This window comes from Fulmarus glacialis, unplaced genomic scaffold (genome assembly GCF_000690835.1).
Source record: "Fulmarus glacialis isolate BGI_N327 unplaced genomic scaffold, ASM69083v1 Scaffold48673, whole genome shotgun sequence".
NCBI lineage: Eukaryota > Metazoa > Chordata > Aves > Procellariiformes > Procellariidae > Fulmarus > Fulmarus glacialis.
In genome coordinates, this window is record NW_009205747.1 from 8,309 (window position 1) to 26,206 (window position 17,898).

At 35.7% G+C, this 17,898-nt stretch overlaps 1 protein-coding gene across 1 annotated transcript; it reads right to left on the reverse strand.

Annotated features, from left to right (window-relative positions):
* Positions 1 to 673: 673 nt before the first annotated feature.
* Positions 674 to 17,658, reverse strand: EXO1 (exonuclease 1). The gene is made up of 13 exons (XM_009575493.1): positions 17,498 to 17,658; positions 15,277 to 15,396; positions 14,262 to 14,385; positions 13,354 to 13,491; positions 12,925 to 13,137; positions 10,966 to 11,153; positions 10,022 to 10,118; positions 9,195 to 9,411; positions 7,900 to 8,155; positions 6,186 to 6,663; positions 5,568 to 5,669; positions 2,641 to 2,834; positions 674 to 815 (listed from the first exon to the last, which is right to left on the reverse strand). The coding sequence occupies exons 1-13, from the start codon at positions 17,656 to 17,658 to the stop codon at positions 674 to 676; spliced, it is 2,430 nt and encodes an 809-aa protein (XP_009573788.1).
* Between the last annotated feature and the right edge of the window lie 240 nt (positions 17,659 to 17,898).

The window sequence follows — 17,898 nt, forward strand, 5'->3', positions numbered from 1 at the left end:
CGTGGAAAGAGCAGGTAAAAGAGGAATACACTGTATTTCTTTGGAGATCATTCTATTAATGTGAGAATTTGGGAACCAAACATTTGTGATTTTCCTTTCTGCAGTCCCCAAGTTATTCCCACCAATAACATTACTGTATCAAAGAAAGCTAATTGTTGAGAGAGGAGATCTTACCTTACAGAAAAAAGAAATAGTTACCAGAGTGTTAGAAGTATAGTGAAGGCTGTTATGAACACTGAACAGCAGTTTTACTCCTGTCGTGGAGCCAGATTAGGCTCAACAGGAAAGAAGGAAGAGGAAACAAAATGATTATCTATTAAAAATTCAGACACAAACTCGTTCTGCTGCTGTTGTGCAAAGGCAAAGCCATAGCTGTAGAAAGTTGGATTGCATATGTGACCTATATAAAATGCCCAGGGGCAGCTGAAAAAGGTTTGGACAAAAGTTTAGCATGGGACTTTGAATAAGAGAACACAGGCATCTGAAGGATTTTATTCCAGTCAGTATAGAACTGTACCTTTCAATTCACGCTTTTATAAAAAAGATGACAAATCACTAGTCAGAATAAAATATATAGTTGGTTTTCAAAGCATCTTTTCTATATTGATGAAATATCCAGAAGGTAAATTTTGACAATGACTAAAAATGCATCCTACTGTGCATAGCATACAGTTCATTGGAATATAGCTCTCTGAACATGACTACGTTCCAGATGATTAAAGATTTCTTCTTCTGTTTCTGGAGTGAGCTGTATATTATCTTTGATTGGAGCCAACGGATCTGACTTTTTACAAGAGGGAAGTTTTTCATACTCTCTGCACAAAAAAAACAAAGACAAAACAAAACGCAAGAATGTTATGATACATGTTTCTAACCACAGGCCTGTAAGAACCTATAGGTTAAAACAACGCAAGACCCCTCACCTAACTACCCACTCATCTATGAACAAGCCCAAAATAAAGAAAGTTTTAGTTTCAGTTTCACTACAACTGAACAACTTCACTGAAAGTGATTTCAACTGTTCCAGTTACCTTGTGACAGAATGATAGCTATTAGCTTTATATCTGAAAGATATATGTACCCCATCCTACTCTGGGTTGTATATGCTTCCTTAACATTTAAGTCTTCTCAATAACTGCAGTTTCATATATATCCAGTGAGTCTTGACATTAGGACAGAACAGATTAGTGTCCCACATGATTTATTTGCCATCAGACAATATAATTCTTGAAACGTAAGGCTAATTTAGAAACATTTTAAAATCTGAAAAAACAATAAACAGAATATTTCTGCTAAGTAAGTCCTGGCAGCGAAAAAAACCTTTTTCTGAAATACATTAAGAAAAGAATCCCCTAAAAGCTAATAAACAAGTACTTTATTTTCATAGAAGTGATATATACAAAAATACATATCCTCAGTACATACCCAGAAGTTACAAACCAACCAAAACTGGATAGATAAAATGTAGATTTTGGGAGCTAAGCCTTGCAACCATCAGCAGAGAAAAGGAATGGAGTGCCATCTAGGCTCACTCTGTTCTATCTGCCTGTAGTCCGATAAATCAAAATATATGAATTTTCTCCCTGTGAACAACCCTAGTCAGATATTCCCAATTAGAGGTCAAGCAATACATACACAAACACTTTTAATTCCTCTTTGAAACTGTCATTCTTAACCCAAGAGGATAATAAAAAGTAAGATTTCTAAAAATTTTAACACTGCAAGTAGTATTTTTTTAAACAGAAATCAGCCATATGTTTCTAATAGCCTACCATAAGGCCCAAACTTAGTAAAATATATTCATCTGACTTAACACATGCTCACCAGTCTCACATTTACTACTCAGTGCAAAGAGAATACTTTTGTCCTACTCACATTTGGTTTCAGGTTAATGAGAATAATAACTTTATTTAAATAAGACTTATTTATTCAAAGTTGAGATTGCTACTTGGAGCTGGGAAAGCTTTGCCACCAGGAGCCCATGGAAATAGTGTAAGTTAGAATACCTAGATAATCGTTATCCTTCAAGTTTAAACCTTGAAGATATTTGCAGAAACTTCAAGTTAGCCAAGTCATCTGCACACAGGAAAACCATAGCATTTTATAATGTGCAAAAATGTCTCTTGTAACCAGAGACTTCAGCTAACAGAAATATTCCATAAATTCACCATCATCTTGAAAGCAGAACAGTTCTGACAATCAGCCATCTCAAAATGTGAGAGGCACATAAATTTAAACAGAAACAACCTTGTATTCAGTGAAGTTCGACAACTTTTATGCAGCTTTTGCATTTAGACTAAGAAATGCCTTTTGGTATTTGATGTCAAACAATGGTAATAATTTTCATAAAAATATGTTAAACTAAAGGCACTACTTCAAGAAATAAATTTTAGCTGAGAGTTTTTCCTGGCTAGGAACGAAAAAGTAATTAGAAGAGCATATTTACCACAAATCATACTTCATGGTTATACCAAGCTTAGGAAATTCAAAATTTTGTGTAGAAAATATTTATCTTAAGCTATTATCTTTATTGAATTGTGTGGAAGAGACGTGGAGGATACTTGTAGAGTCTACTTTGAAAATTGTTTATTTGGAAAACACACTATACAGGGTGCTTAGTAAAGGGTTAAAGCAACTCACCTTTTAAATTGGAAGTTTTTCCGGAGTTCACTAATGGTGGCTTGCAGTCCCAGCGTATTTTCAGCATCACAGTGATTTCTTTTCTGCACAGGTGACAGTTTCCTGCTTAATCCGCTCACTTTAGCTGGTATTAATGGCTTGAGCTTTGTTACAATACGCGACCCTATACAACTGGATTTATGTAAACCAGGAACCTGTGAGATTTTAATATTACAGCACAAATGGTTAAAATGACAACCTTTAAGCAACAGATACTATGCTGCAAAGCTTATAATAAAAAAATAGTGCTTTAAATTGTGTTGAAGTAATGCAATCTGAATTGCCACAACAAGATATATTTGGGTAGCTTCTATAATCTAAAACATGGCATCTCAAACACATTAGACAATGCAGCTAATGTCTAATTAGAAGATGGCACAGCTCTGCCTACTTCAGGTGCTTCACTTAACTAATGGAAATAGCTCTTCCTCATCCAAGTATTTGCTACTGATCACCTAACACTTTTCTTTGCTTAAAATAAAAGAAGTTGGCAGCCTTTTCTTCAAAGAGAACTCATACCTCAGTTCTTTCCAAAATGACATTGCATTTTGTCATCCCCCCACCACACACACTTGTTACATAGAAACAATGTCATTTCAATAAAAATCTATCTGAATAGACTAAGCAGATTTTGGAATCCCAAGTAAAATTTGAAAAGAAAAAAAGAGTTTAAGATGTAGGCTAAAAATTGGAACAAGAATACTAGAACTCCCTGCTTTACAGTATTTTGCTGTTATCTATCACCTCAGCCTTTTTGCAACATGTGTGAAGTCACCCATAATTCTACATTTCTTTGTGCTACTGAATTACGTCAGAGTTATAACTTAACTAACGCAAAAGTAGGTAAAGCTGTATGTTGAATACCCACTAAGAAACTTAAAACCAGAATAGATTGCTCTCTTTTCTTCTGTCAATATTAGCCTCTTTGCTGAGCTCATAGCAATTATGGAAAATAATTAGCAGTAAAAACCACAGCTGGAATACCATCACAGAAAAAACTACAAGGTCCTAGAGAGCTCACTATCTTACAGGCATCTGTTAGAGAAAAGCTTCTATTAGTTTTGATATTAGAATTGACTAGCGAGGCACTTCACATTTTGGATTGGAACCATGATAAGAGTTGACAACTTTCCCAGATTGCCTCCCCCAGTTATTAAATTTCTCTACAAATCAGCTATGTTATTCAGCTTACCAAAATGAGAATAATTTATGTTTTAAGTGATCAGTTGCCTCTTCCCTAAATCTGGAACTCTTTATTCCCTTTGGTATCTTTTACTGTACTTAACACCAGCAAAGATTTCCCTTGTTTTACACTTGCAGCAAGCAATCCTAAGGGAAAACTGAGCCAAAAGTGGTGCTCCTTATCTCTACCTCCCTCCTCTTCAATTCTGGCTACTTGTTCCAGTGGTCTCACTGGTGCTACAACTGAGAGTCTGAGTGGGCCCAAGTTCCAATATGATTGACCTTTTGGTTGTTGTTGTCAAGTTAGTTTTCAGCCAGGTCAGTTCTCTGGTCCAACTCATTGTAAGTATTATTACCAGCACATAAAGGAAACAGAGGGAATGCATGGCCAAGGAAATAAGTAGGGGAAATCCTCCTACTAGCTGCTTGCTTTAAACTAGCCCTACTGTCCTCACAGATTTTCAGCAGATTCCTATTATCTGAAGAGCTCCAAGCATCCTGAAAATTTGTTTATATATGATGCTTATATTACCTCAGTACTTCCATACCGTGTATTCCCCAATATTTAGTATATTCATTCTCCCAATATACCTTTAAGGTGAGCAAAACATTAAGCAAAACATATTAAATACATTCTTAAAAACAAAGTAATAAAATTCTGAGTCCCAGGATGATTTCATTTCATTGCTTAGTCTTGTTGAGGAGAAGCAGGCAAAATGTTAGTCTAATGAAAAAGCATCAACTTTTGTAATCAGGTGTTCCAGAATCAAGATGTAAATTCCAGCTTAACACAGCAGTTACTAACAATAACCACAAGATGTCACTCATAAAACACACAATATTCTTGTTTGGCAGAGAGAAGCTTGTGCTTTTTAGTCCATCTACGAGAAAGAAGTCAGTAGGCGTACACATGAAAGGATGAAAGCATCTTCCTTTGACTTATGAATCTTTTGGCCAATTCTAATGACAATGCCTAAGGAGTTAGAGCACTTTCAGCTGTTAAGGTCTTAGAAGTTTTAGGAAACTAGACAAATGGGTAAAGCTCTTAGAAATGTCACAAAGACAAGGGACATAAGTTTATTCTTAGACATCTAAGAAACCACATAGAAGTCAAATTACAGGTGCCCAACCAATAGGAAAAATAACTGAAATGCGGGCTCTGAAGGAAAATTGACTCTCCTTCCATACTGATTCGTTAAGTGTCTAACAAGGCTTTTAACTAAAACAATTAAACAAGAAAAGTTGACAAAACCTTCCCAGATTTTGAAATTTAAAACACACTTTTTCTAGTCAAAGAGGAAGGAGACTGCTAAACTAGCAGATTTATCAAGACAAGCAATGAAGTGAGGTTGTATCTTGTGACTGTATCTGGATTATGAACATGACTGCAATTTGCATCATAAAACCTGTGTATTTAGCATGCCTGAGGAAAATTAAGAAGTGGTTTTTTGCCTTAGCTTGGCTTCTTATTTTATATCAAAGTGTTTAAAATCCCCAAACAAGTTGCAACTGTGATATCAATCATAGGAGGCCTGGTTATAGTTCATATCAGCTCTGATACAGATGAACAAGAATATAGTTTTCTCTTGCCAACATATGCATTGCTTAAGATTCTTTCATGAAGAGTTCTAGAATGAACTAGTAGAAAGCAAAAACTGATTTTCAGAGTTTAGTAGAGCTTATAGTAAAGTTAAAAGAATTCTTACCTTGGTCTTTATGATGGTATTTTTTCTGCCAGTTTGAACAGCAGAAAATACTGGAGACCAAGTGCATTGATCATCAGTCAGTTTTGAATTGGAGCCAGACTCCTTCATCAAGAGAAAATTAATTTGGTTTTAAAATTTTTGTTTTTAAAGTTTTGGCTTTTTTGTGTGGTTTTTCTTTTTCTTTTCCACACAATGTATATTTTTGTATCTACACATATATATTTTACAAGGTACAATGTTTTCAGCAATCCTAAGAACTTATACAAAACCCGGGCTTATTTTCAGCAAGCAACATTATGCTGACACACACATGCATTCTGAAAAAACTTCTTCAGGGACTAACAAAAGCAGAGAACAAAAGCTAGCCTACCAGGTTTTTTTATGACCCACTGTAGTGATAGCAGTGGAAGGACTGAAGACAAACTAAAACCATAGAACAGACTTGATTTAAGCTGGTAAATCAATCCATTCCACATAACTATGTTAAGCATTGACAAGTTTTGTTAGCACAAACAATATAATCTGCAGGGTATCACTTTGAAAAGAAGACTTTGCTGCCCAATTTCTTTTATAATTTAAAGTGAAAGCAAGTGCTGAAACAATGTCTAGTTTTCTTACTTCTGCATCTGAACTGGTGTTAGACAGTATTTCTGAAGACTCCAAACTGCATTCTGATGGCTCACAAGACCTTTGAGACTGTGATGACCGTTCCAGTTCTGGTAAGGGGGAGGATTCTTCCGCCAATTCACCACACACTGCCCCACTCTCTGTTTGTACCCCATTAATCTGATCTTCCTGGGATACCACGCAGTTGCTTCTCTGTTGGTGAAACTGCTGTGAAAATACAGTATGAGATGGACCAGGATTTCCTGAATTATTTACAAGGCTGCTAAACCACTGAAAGCAATTTTTCTGCGTTTCTCCAGGAGGTGTAAAGATAGTCTTTGTTGATCTTTCAGTTTCTGAAAATTGAGAAACATCTTCTGCTACATGTTTTACTTCCTGTTTCTGGCAATCCCAGTCAGCATTTTGAGTTAGATCACTGTCATCCTTCTTTGCTCTATCATCTAACACAAATGCATCATTGCAGAAAAACCTAAAAAAGTAAAAAAAGGTGAAGGCAAGGGAAAAGAAAGTTACTGCAAATGAGTATGTCATCTCCAAAATCCAATAGTTGTCTCTATCCATCAATTTTATTTTTGAAGTGTACTTGCAGACAAAAGTTATTTTGACAATGGGCAAAGTCTTAGTTCCTCAGGGAGGCATTTAACAGATAACAGTAAAAAAAGGGGGGGAAAAAAGCGTCTGTAAACATGTCATTCATTGACTGAAATACTAATAAGGTTCTTCATCTGAAAAAGAGAAACATCTAGGAATCCTACAAAATTTAAGAATATATTCATTAATTATCACAAAGCTAAACAGTAGTGAAACACTTCATCACCTCTTATCAAGGAAACTAGAACCTATCTAGTTCTTTTCCATGCTATAGCAGCAGCTCCTAAGAGTAAGTCAGAGCTTTTTAAGAAACTGAACATTGCTTTAGAGAAGAACCTACCATCACTGACAACTATTTTTGATGCAACATAACAAAACTTTCAGCTCAGGAAGGTGTGCGTTAAAGCTAAAGAACATCAGTATTAAGACTGTTCTGTAAAATTACACTGCTCAAAAATATTCAAATTATTTAAGATAAAAATTACACAATAAGAGACATAATTGTGATAATGCTTTGTAAAAACCAATTCAAGTAGCTGTGACCAAATGCAACCAAAAATCCCGTAACATGCAGCCAATTAAAAAAACTTAACAAAGTCCCGCTTCTCAAAGTGCTGGTGCAAAGATCAGGAACATCAACTCAATCGGATGGCATCAGAATAGGTATTTGTCATACAGCATGACCAGGTTTGGCTTTACTGAGACAAACAAAAACCCCTGTCAACATAAGTCAATATATTCACCAACTGCTTACATATTTGGCACAAAACACCTACTTTTTTTTTTTTTGAGATATATCCTATGACCTTTACCTGGAAAAGAAATATGGCCAACTCCTAATTAATTTTGATACCCAGAGGCTAGACTGTATTGAATAGTCCCAGAGTCTTCATTTCTGCAGTAAAAAATTGACATTATTTATCTATCTCACATATAGATAGCATGTCTAGCACAAAGGGTTCTCCATCTCAGGTCAGGACTACAAGTGCATTAACACAGTTGCATAAAAAAGTCTGAGGTACCATTTTTCTCATTTTCAGTATTCAGGTTATTTCAGCAAGCAGGACAGCAAACAGTATTTTGCTACTTATTAAAACATGTGATGCAAGCATACCTGCTTCTTGTTCCTGGAACAATTACAGCATCCTTCTCTTTGTTTTTCCTTTGTAGAAAGGAAGCAAATTTATTTCTAACTCTGGACAGGGAGTTAGAGCTTTCTTGAGTGACAGAATTCCCTGAAGAATCAAGGCTTTGTATTGCTGACACACTCTTTTGTGCTTGACAGTCATGATCACTCTCCTTCTTGAATTTTTTCGCTTTTGAAAATGAATATTGGTTCAACAGATCTCCATCTGAGATTTCTTCTAAATCTAAAGACAATTTAAGCATCACTGTAGAAGCATGTTCTAGAATTAACCAGTTATGAGAGAAATGAGCATTACATATTTACTCTCACAGGCTTAAAAATGATAGTAAGGTCTGGTAGCAACATTCCTGACATTACAGTTTAGAAGTCTTTAACACAGTTGTTTTCTAATACATAGCCTTAAAAGTAACTTTGTATGAAAAGGTAGTGTGAAGGCAGAACAGCTGAAATGAAACATGATGTTTGTTTGGGTTTTTTTTGTTTGGGTTTGTTTTTTTTTTCTTTAAAACACTTTGAAAGGAAAACTAAATTTGACTTAAAGGCATATTGCTAAACTAACTACATATTTTGATAAACCAGGGAGTGGGAAGATATCAGGAGTAACAAAGGCAAAAAAGGAGCCCTAGCAGCATAATCAGAAAGCAAAGGAAGTAGAGGAAAATACTTACCGTATCAGATAAAACACAATGGGAACAAAGAAGTGCCCCTTCTATTACAAGCCCACAGTTTATTTCAGCACATATAACTTAGGTGATGTAGAAGACAAGACAGCACAGATTTACTAGAGAAAGTGAGAAAGTTGGTGTAAAGAATACCTATACAGGGGATACTCTTCTAACACCATGCTGCCTGTATAGAAAACATTCTTTAAATTTTCTGTCTGGCCAAATATCAACTCTAGGAAAAATAGGCTATTTTCATTTCTTCACAAGCCATTATAAGATGGAAATTAAAACCAAAAATACCTAAAAATAGAACAGACGGTATTAAACATGACAACTTAAAATTGAAAACAACAAAGTTTTATAGCAAATTAAAGAAAGTTAAAATCAAGTGCTGCTGAAAGTTTGCTGCACCCTTAATTGTTACATAGGCTTTAATATTATGGCTCATTAATCTTGCAGCTTGTCAAATAAGAATACAGACAATAAAAGTTAGAATTAGGCCTCTAAAATCTCATGCCACCAAGTCCGAGATAAAATCCTTTCTTTCCCCACAGCCTTCTACTGTTATTTATATACTTATTTTAATAAAAAACATACCACTCCTTGGCCTTTTTGCCAAGAGCTCTTTGCCTGGAAGTTTTAGCCCTTTAACACTAATTATCTTCTCCATGCCTTTGGTTGTTGGTTTCTCTAGTAAATGCATTTTATGAGGAACAGTATCTGCATTAGGGCCAAGCTTGTAGTCTCTGCTCCAAATGCTATTTACATGATTAGTATGTCTGTCATTCCAGCCACAACTTCTCCGCTGCACAGGGTACAAAAAAAATTTTAAAAAGACATAGGTTTATAATTTTGCTTTCTACATATGATTTCCTGATTTAGCGTATAAGGACATTTTGACATTTGCACAACAACTAGTGACATACTCTACACAAACATTTTCTTTTTTGTTCCCACATTTCTCATGCTTTTCATACAAATTCTTTTTCTTTTGTGCTGCCCTGACTTCTTCATTCTTATATGGTGCAAGTGACTAACTGCTCATCTCAGACAAAATTAAAAGTTTAAATTTTATTTCTCTTCAGAAAACACAATTTGGGAAAATACTTTCCTCAGAGTTATATACTTGGAAGAAATCCAAATCTCTAAGAATTTTCTTTTTAAATCAGTTACTTCTGTAAATAACAAAGGACTTATCAAAAAAGTCTGAAAGTAAAACAAACATTAAAGTCAAATGCCATGAAAAGTAAGATTTTACCTGTACAAAGAATGAGAAATATGTGTGTGGGAACATACAGTTTCTGTAACTGTACGAATAGCTTTCACTGCCAAGTCAGTTGCAGATAACATTCAATCGTATTTTTCCATGAATGTTCAGACCCACATTAAAATCTTAATATATAACTTCATAACAAAGATGTTACCTGTGCAGTGTCAGGGTTATAATTATCAATTTGTTCCATTGTATCAACATCAATGTTGCCAATGGCAATTTGAAAAGCAGTACCATCACCAAAATGTCTGTTCCCATCATGTTAAAGGAAATATCTGAAAATTACATTAAATTTTAAAAACCATAGCATGAAAATTAGACTAGCTGTTTCCCATTTTTGTGCGAAAAAGCATTGCTAGAATATTAACCAAAAGCATTAATAGTACTACTCATGGCTCAATCTGATGCAGCCGCAGTTGTAATAGATCTGCAGTGCTTGGCAAATCACAAAAGTCAAAAGGAAAACCTTCAATCATTAGCAGGAAAGTTACCATCTTTCACCTTCCTAATTTCTGGAAATGCCACAGATTAGGTGGCTTGAACATACAAAGCTAGTAACTACTTCAACAGTCCCCCCTCTTTCTTCATTTTCCTAATCTTCCATGCTGAAATTTATGCTGCACAAATGTGGCAAAACGCTATTTGTTCTACAGGAAGAGATATCTGGTAAAACAGGAAATGCTTAGATTAAGGAATGAGTTGAACACAGATTACAAGAATTAAACTGGAAGAGATTGTAACACACTTAACACAGACAGAAATTAAAGACAGTTGTAAAATTTAAATCAGTTTAAATATAACCTGTATTTAACAAGTTGTTTTCTAAAAAGAAAAAAAGATCAATAACTTCTGCCTAAAATGATATGTCAATGATAGGTCACTCAGTTACCCCCTGTACTTTTTTTTAATTAATTAAAATCAGAGCAAAAGAGAAAAGAAGAAAAAAAAAAACTAAGATTGCAGAAAAGCCAAGCTTTAGTCAACAGCAGAGATGCAACGAAAAATGTAAGTACACCACAGATGCAATGAAAAGTATAAGACACCATACCTGCTCACCCTTATTTCCCCACTCTGCTGTTTTAACACAAAGGATACCGTCCTGCATAAATTAGTGTTTCTGGATCAATATCATCCCCATATGCATTCAGAGGAACTAATTTTCTGTTGACAGGATCAAAAACTAGCTGATAAAGGAATGTATTATTGGCTCGTGTAAAACCCTGTATGTATTCTTCTGGTACTGTTATATTCATCTTCAAGTACTGCCCCATTTTCTTAATAACCTGTCAAAAAAACCAAGCCTGCTTAACTGTTTCATTTAAACAGGTTACACAAAGGTTAAATCCATTTCAATTATTAAGTATCTTTGCTTGTAATTAAATGAGGAATGTGCGTCCTGTTACAACAAAAAGATTCAACTTGAACGGGGTAAGGAAAAAAGAAGTTTTGTACATTATTTTCCCACACTCAAGTTGTTTACAACCACATAAATAACACAATTCAACTCTTTATAAATACTTCTTGTCCAATAAATAAATACAAATTCTGAATAGAAATAAAGAGCATCTCCTTAAGGTATATTTGTTAAAACCAATGCCTGTCAAATTTTATCATTCATATTATCATAACACATAATCAATATGTGGGTGTTTTTAGGATAGAAAAAAGCAAAACTAATTAGATTTCTCCCCTCCCCTCCCCATTACTCATCACAAAAGACTACATATTGATTCGGTAGCTCCATCCTATATATTGTTACTGCACCACTCTAAAAGAAGTTCCTAATAATTCATTGACCTCTACATTTTCCAGTTTCACAGAAGGCAGATTATGTTCTTTTGAAGATCAAGTTTATCATACTGCTAGAGGCAAGAGTTTCTCCTCTTCTCCAAATAAAGATCAGCTGTGTTTTGGCCACGCATCCTAAATACAGGCAAATTTACTCATCTCATTAAGAAGTAAGAGTTTGAACAGGCACTGTTGGACTACTTTATATTTTTTGACTCACTCGTGACTTTCCAACACTGTTGGAAAATAGCAGTGTTGAATCACATGACAAAGTACTAAATGAAAAGTTTTATAAATGAGTAAATCCTGACATTTTGCTCAAAAAGAGATAGGAAAAATTCAAAGTTCCCTTTTTACATCCACAAAAGCCAACCAAACCAGTTGCTTTGATGCCTGCTTTACATAATACAAAACAGTTTAAAACTAAAAATCATAGTTCTTTGTGTACAGCCTGTGAGGAAAAAGAAAAAAAACAAACTACTAAAGCATACAAGTAACTGAAGATAATACAGTGAGTTAATTAGACTGCATATTTAAATGCTTTTCTGGATTAGATTTACCTGTCTCCAGGACAGCCACATAAGGTATTTTTCTTATTAGCTCTTAAAAATCTCTCTTCTCCCTTACTATCTACTCAGAAGTTACTCCTACTCGCTTAGCCTCTGTATTTCCTAATACTAGATTTATTTTCGTTTCATACATTGGATAAAAAAAAAACCAAACACCTACCTTATTTTTTGTTTTGCACCATACCAAACTTTAATTTCACAATGTTTTTAATATATAAATGTCTGTATCCATACGTATGTAATTAAGTGCAAAAAAGGGAATCAAACAAGATTCCCAATCCCTGCCCCTCCCCCAAACAGATAAAAGTGTATTTATGCAAAAGTAACAGAGTTCAATTAGCAGTTCTAATAACTAATCTGCAAAAACAGTAGAAAGAGCAGGTAATGAGGGGAAAAAAAAAATCCAGAGCCTTACAAAAAATTAAGTCTGTCCTCAAATAGAATATGCCCTTGAAGGCTTAGAACAATTCTTTATTTAAGTTTACCTCGGTGTATTTCATTAAATATGTAATAGCTTCAACACCTGAGTAAGTTTAGCTCAGCATCTTTCTAAAGCACAGGTAAAAAATACTTCTTTTAGCATTCTCCTCAAAATGGAGGAAGTCAAGAACGCCTCATATTTGCAATTCAGTGTTAATTTCATATATATTGATATAATCTCCCAAAAAGCCAACACAGAAAGCAAAACCAAGTTTACCTTTATAATATCTGGATTGTTGGCTAACTTTAGTAACTTGCACGCTTTAGCTAACCCAATTCCATGAATTGACGAGAGGTAGTCACAACCAGAAAGAATACACATGTAGCGGAATTTCTCTTCTGTAAATACATTTCCAAGCTGCCTGCAGTTTCCTAGTCGAGCTTGATCTATCTCTAGTCCATTTCCAAACTTGTCAATTTTCAGAAACACCTGGAAATTAAAAGGAAGTGAAAACAATAATTTTCACCCATACAAGCTAGTTTGTTGCACGTGGTGGAAACAGAGGCTGAGTGCTATTCTCATCTCTTCTGTTTCCCCCATTTATTGTAGAAAAGTAAATCGATATATCAAGCACATTTGGCAACATCAAATTCTGCTTTTAAGATATCAGCAAGAGGTAAAGGCTATTAGTATTTTCTTCCATACCTTTTTACATCCAAAAGCTAAAAGATCAGAGTCTTCTGTAATTATAGCTTGAACCATGCCAGTCTTATTAAGATAAGCCAACTGAGCATCAGCTTCATAAGGAGCAACAATACAATCAACTCCCCGGGCTCGTGCAGCCTGTACGTAAACAAGATGCATACAAGTACTTTGCAGCAATTTTCAGTAATTACCTTAAGACATCTGAAAGCATAAGAACCTCTACCTTAAAAAACTGAAACTGTGATCTTTCTAGTCACACAGCCACCCCCCCCATTAGAGCCCGATATTTCAGATTTAAAACTCAAGTTTCAAGCAGTTTAGATCTACAGAGACTAGTTTACAGAAACAACGTTTCCTGTGTTGGCCTGTAACACTATGCTCACTGCATCTGACCACAGGTGCCAGCTTCAAACTCATGCAAGTTATACTCTGGACAAAGGAACACAGCACTAGATAAATGTAATACTATTTTGATAAAGATCCTATGACTGCAGTGGAAGGATAGCAAAAAGGTACTAGAAAGGTTTTTAAGCAGCCAAAATTTCTTCTGTAGTCTATTCTCAGGAATTAGCCGAGGGGGAAAAAAAAAAAATAATTGTGTTTAGTTTTTGTGCGGCAAAAGTAAAACTGTTGGTCTTGTAAGGTTAGTGCATAGCAGTAAGAAGAGATGTATTTCAATTGACACATCATCATTATTCGGGCATAATAAGCTTGAAGTGAAAGTTAGAGTTTAACTGTGCCTAACATAATCCAAAGTATGCAGGACAATTAGAGGCTAAGAAGAGAGGAATATTTTTCTTGCCTATCTAGAAGAGGTAGTGATGTAGCCATACAAAGCAGAGTAAGACATGCTACCTACTGCGTAGATTTTTTTAAAACTGTCGGTATCAGCAGCATTGACAACTTACTTTAATAACTTCATGAGCCATAACGTGGGTGACATTTACACTGCGCCCAAAACATTCCCTAGCTTCTGACAGTCTCCCTTCCTGCAACAATTGTTTCCCCTTTAGAAGACTGGCTTGACGCTTCCTGAAAGATGAACAAAAATATCCATTAATCTTAGATTATTTTTCACTTAAAAGAACAAGTAGCAGAAAGGACTAAGAGAGACAGGTAGGAAAGGGGGGAAAAAAAAAATTGTTTCGCAGATGAACACTTCCCAAATCTGTTCTATTGTGTAATTTTTTAAAGCATAAGAATAACTAAGTCATTGTATTGACAAGGACTATTAGATTGGCATGTTGAAATTTATAATGCTTTCTCAGAAAACAGTGACAATTCAGGAACAGTGTAAAAGAAGAGAGGCACCCACTCTCAGGTTGCAGTAAAATAGATATAATGGAATTTGGGAGTATCTGACATTAGATACTTACTGCTTTAGAGGACAGAAGGCATCATTTACCTCATTTCAACTATCGGAAATTGTTGGCTCCACACTGAAGGAAGCGTATGTCCCATGAGAATTTATAAATAAAAACCACTAGTGAAAAATTCTCACCACCCCAGTGAGAAGTCCCATTATATAGGGACCTGAATCCAAACCTGAACCAAGTTTGATTATTTGTAGAGAAAGATGAGGAAGGTGGTGTTATTTTTAAATAAAATATTTTGCTCCAGAGATCACGAGGGCGGGTAAACTAAAAGCCTTTAATACATTACAGGAACTAATGCTCAGAAGTTTACTTCCTTCCTCTATAAAAGTGCTTTCATTTATGAAGTGCGTTTCTATTTTTGGAATAAAACCTCTAAGAAGAGGTTTGTATAATTGTAAAATGTAAATTAAATGAAACAACACTATATTGCAGGTAAGTTTACCAGAGATTACTACCTAGCTGGAATTTGAGGTTTTTCAACTTAGAAAATGATTTGTAGTGTTAAACATACTGCTTTGCTTGCAAATCAATACAGTTCGGTACTTACTCTCGTCGGGCCTTTTCCACTTCCTTCTTAGAAGGTAGGGTGCATCCATCAAATACCAAAATTGGTTTAATTCCAAATGAGAGGAGCATATCAACAAGTTTCATACAGAAAGCTACATAACTGTATCAGCAATAACAGAAGTAAGAAAAGAAAGATAAACTTTATTATTAAGCACAAGTCTATTGCATATTTTCTGTTTGCAGGAAAGGAGAACTGTAAGCTTAGGACTAACTATTGTTCAAGGGTCTTAATGGGCCATATATTTCCCCAGCATCACAAGAAGAGTAAGAACACTTGAATGTTACTTTTTTTTTTTTCCCCTGACAAGAGAAGTGCTCCACCTCCCAACTCAGAACTGGACTGACTGCTCCCTACTCCTACACAAAATGAAATAAGAACTCGAGTACAATTCGGATTGATTTTGGTACATTAGGATTCAACAGCCAAAAACTTTACAAGTTAAAACATGGATCATCTTTTTAGTTTCAGCAACTCAATTCACAATGGCCGGGGAAACAGGAGGCAGACAAGCACAGTACGTTATCTTTCCCCAAAGCCTTGTGAAAGGCAGACTAAATGCACTTTTGTAGAGTTGGAGGAGTGATGGGGTATTAAAACCCCTCTGTGGAACTATCCACTCTTCTCTCCAGATGGTGGATACATGCTATGGACAGGCACGCAGACTTATCTTGCCATACTAAAAATACAGGCACAGTACTGAAAATATTCCAAAAGACAGGAGAGTTCCCCAAACTGTACTAACAGTAAAGATGATGTATGGACCAGGAGACAATCCTCCACTGCCTTCCAAGCCCATTCCTTAGTAAAATATTTGTAGAGAATTCCAGACTTTATGTATTCCCTCGGACCTCTGATCTCCTTACCTGTTATTTCTACAGATCTGTACAAGATCATTTCATCAGGAGCACAGAACTAAAATCTAATGTAAACTAAAATCTTAGTGTAAACACTAAGTGCATTACAATGACGCTCAATGCAAAAAAAAAAAAAAAAAAATTCAAGTTTGCTTTTGCTTTTTCTTTTAAGGACACTGTTTAAAACAGCAAGAGCAAACTTTCCAGCAGGGGGCAGGGAGGGGAGGGAGAGTGGGCTTTGGGAGCACTGAGAATCAAAGGATATGAGCACTGAAGAAACTGGATTTAAAGCTACAAAACATAAACCGAAAAATAACTATGATTTTTGAAAGACAAGAGGAAAGAGGATTGTAGCTGTATAATACCTCAGCTCAGATGAATTTTAAAGTGTGAAAGGACTCTCTATAGTTAAAGTGCCAGTCTAAGACCAGCAATCATATATGTGCATGGAAACAAGATTTGGTCATAAAACACTCATGTAGTTAAATTCAACCATTCCAAAGTTTCCTATGACTATTAGTATTTCTCCTGTCAGTCAACTTCTTTCTCAACTGAAGTGTATCCTATTCTCAGGACTCTGAGGGATCTCCACTACCTTCAAAGGCAGGTAGCAGGATTGGTTGAAACTCTACAGTTCTTCGTATCAACAGAAGCAGGAGTTAAAGATTTGAACCATTTGCAAACCACCAACTCTTTCTTGCTTCCAATCAAACATTTAATCAAAATTTCATAAGCAAAGTTTGGTCTAGACTAACCAGTGCAGCTTTATTTCTGAAAAGATAAAGATTAATCTTCATTTAAAACGATATTCAATCAAAAGCAAGAGTTCAACCCAGTTTTCCAGAGATGGGCAAAAACTTAGCAAATCTGATCTAAGCTCCAAAGCTGAACTTATTCAGAGGACAACACATCTATCAGAATATCTCAGTATCTTTACAACTTTTGTCACAGCAGTATTTACAAACTATCACTTTGTACAAATAAGGTTCCCAAAAATAATACTAAATTTGAAACGTATGAATTGCATCTACAGAATCTAATCAGAAAGATTAGATTATAATTGAGATCGAGGCATGCTGGAAAACAAACTAACTCACCTAACCATTGCTGTTTTAATAGAAAATATTTTAGAGATTTTTTTTCCCCCCAATATACACTTCAATATTTATTTTGCACAGTTGGAAAGCTATTTACTTACAACATTTCCATTTCCAAAGAGTACAACTGGGACTGAGAATTCAGAAGCAACAGTAAGAAGTGAAACTGCTTTACCTTAGCTTTTAGCTCAAGAAATGTCAAGCTAACAAAACTTTAATTTGTAAGAGGGCCGAGACCAAAAGACTTACAGATCTGTTGGCTCTCCTCGGGCCAGCTTTTCAGCACAAGCATAAGCGCCTTTGTGCAGCCAACAGTAGGTGTCCACAGCTACCGTCTGCCCTTTGTATTTCTTCACGTGGGTAGGCTCAGCAGCCTCCTTGATAAATTGGAGTAGGCCCTGAATCCCCATGGTGTTGCTTAAACTGCAGTCGGGAAAACGAAAAGCTGAGCACAAGGCAGAGTCTCGGTCTTAGCACAAGGAACGTCAGGTCAGGTCAGGTGGCAGACAGGGTGCTGGGCTGAACCAGAGACACGAGGAGCTCCTGCGGGTGCCACCACGCACCCTGCGCAGCCCAAGCTCCTTGCCGCCGCCCGAAGAGATGCAAAACCTTTAAGCCAGCGGCGCGTGCAGCCCGCGGGGACGGGGCTC

Bases quoted from the DNA above. Each gene is read 5' to 3' on its own strand.
- EXO1 (XM_009575493.1), bottom strand. From the start codon at position 17,658: ATGGGGATTCAGGGCCTACTCCAATTTATCAAGGAGGCTGCTGAGCCT. The intron at 11,154-12,924 runs GTAAACTTGGTT...TTTTTTTGACAG, and splicing joins ACAATCCAGATATTATAAAG to GTTATTAAGAAAATGGGGCA. The intron at 8,156-9,194 runs GTATGTTTTTTA...AATTGTCTTTAG, and splicing joins GGCAAAAAGGCCAAGGAGTG to ATTTAGAAGAAATCTCAGAT.